General features: G+C 39.9%; 1 protein-coding gene across 1 annotated transcript in view; it reads left to right on the top strand.

Annotated features, from left to right (window-relative positions):
- The window catches only part of LOC107724118 (glutamate receptor ionotropic, NMDA 2D-like), a 92,182-nt gene that overhangs the window by 35,855 nt on the left and 54,822 nt on the right, over window positions 1-1,505 (top strand). Inside the window, exon 4 of the mRNA XM_016532916.1 lies at window positions 451-779. Within this exon, the coding sequence (XP_016388402.1) occupies window positions 451-779 (329 nt within the window). The remainder of the gene's footprint in view (window positions 1-450; window positions 780-1,505) is intronic.

The following is a 1,505-nucleotide window of genomic DNA, read 5'->3' as shown; positions in this document are numbered from 1 at the left end:
AAGGAGGGGGCTTTGTAGAAAACGAAGCGTTTGAGAGAGGCGGGGCATATAGGACCTACAATAATGTACAGTATTTGAAAATAATGTTTTTTGAACATTAAAGCATGTCAACATATTCTGTTACACCAAATACACAAAATAATGATCTTTAAAAAAGCATCATATGACCCCTTTAATATTCTTTGCATGACCAAAGATATTTTTATAAACCCCAGACCTTCTTTTTCTTTCTTAATGTGACATTTTAGAGTAAATCAGTAAATTTTATCAGAAAGAAGTGGCTCAAGTTCCATTTTCATTGAACATTACAATTATTTTTTTTCTAATTTTCATCATTATGCACAAATGAATGAGCATTAAGTAAATACATTTTGATTTTATGTCGACTTTATAATGAAAAAGTGGTTCCTTTGAATACTTATTCCTTTCTTACTCTGCCACTCTTTACAGGTGCGACTGCTATATTGCTCACAGGAAGAGGCGGAGCACATTTTTAAGGCTGCATGGACATCAGGGCAGGCCACTCCCTCACATATGTGGTTTGCGGTGGGCCCGGCTCTGTCTGGACTTGGTCTTGAGGGTCTACCCAAGGCTGTGTTTGCTGTGCGACCCCAGGGATGGAGGGACGAGCCGCGACGGCGAATTGCAAAGGGTGTGTCAGTATTGACGCACGGTGCTATGGCTTTACGTAGAGAGTACGGCGGGGCTCGAGGGACAAGCTTTGCTGGAAACTGCGTGATGGATGTAAATCAAACACAGAGGGTACCGGATAGAATCAGGTGAGAAAATGTAATTGAGAGCCGATAAATTCATGGCTTTGTTTGGTGTACATTCCTGTCTCATCCAAAAAGGAATAGAATATACACTGCCATTCAAAAGTTTGGGGTTGGTAAGGTTTTTTTAAAGTAATAAGCCCCAAGAAGCCGTGGTTTATAACAGCTAAGGGGGTTTTAGGCACTCCGCTTCACGTCGTGCCTAACAACGCCCCTTAGCTGTTATAAATTCACTGTAAACCACGGCTTCACGGGGCTTATTGCTTTTATAAAACGGTTATTCCATATACGTAGTAAGGTTTCACAGAATAAAACAGAGCAAATAAAGTGTAATGATATAAATAAAAACAGCATTCTTCCACCAAACAATGTAGTTCCTCAGAAACAGTTGTGGTTCCAACAAAGTGGTTGCCGAGCAGCACACAGAAGTAAACAAAGGTGTATGTTTGTAGTAGGGCTGCACGATATATCGAAATTATCAAAATATCGCAAATGTAAATATCGCAATATGCATCTCACAAAGGCGTGCGATATCTGAATCATTTTAATAATAGGCTACTTAAATCAAAACGTTGCAAAAGGTCTAAGTTTTAGTTCAACGCATATAGCAGAGAATTGTTTGACGTTAAAAAGAGTTATTAAGTGCAATAAGTTGCAGAAAACAACTCTTTGCGTTTCGTCTTGCTGTCTGACTCACACCTGAAGCGCGCGCACAAGCCGCATCTCGCACAG

The sequence above is a fragment of the Sinocyclocheilus rhinocerous genome, unplaced genomic scaffold (genome assembly GCF_001515625.1).
Source record: "Sinocyclocheilus rhinocerous isolate Xijiao unplaced genomic scaffold, SAMN03320098_v1.1 scaffold335, whole genome shotgun sequence".
In the NCBI taxonomy this organism is placed as follows: domain Eukaryota; kingdom Metazoa; phylum Chordata; class Actinopteri; order Cypriniformes; family Cyprinidae; genus Sinocyclocheilus; species Sinocyclocheilus rhinocerous.
This window is presented reverse-complemented; position numbering and strand designations above follow the sequence as displayed.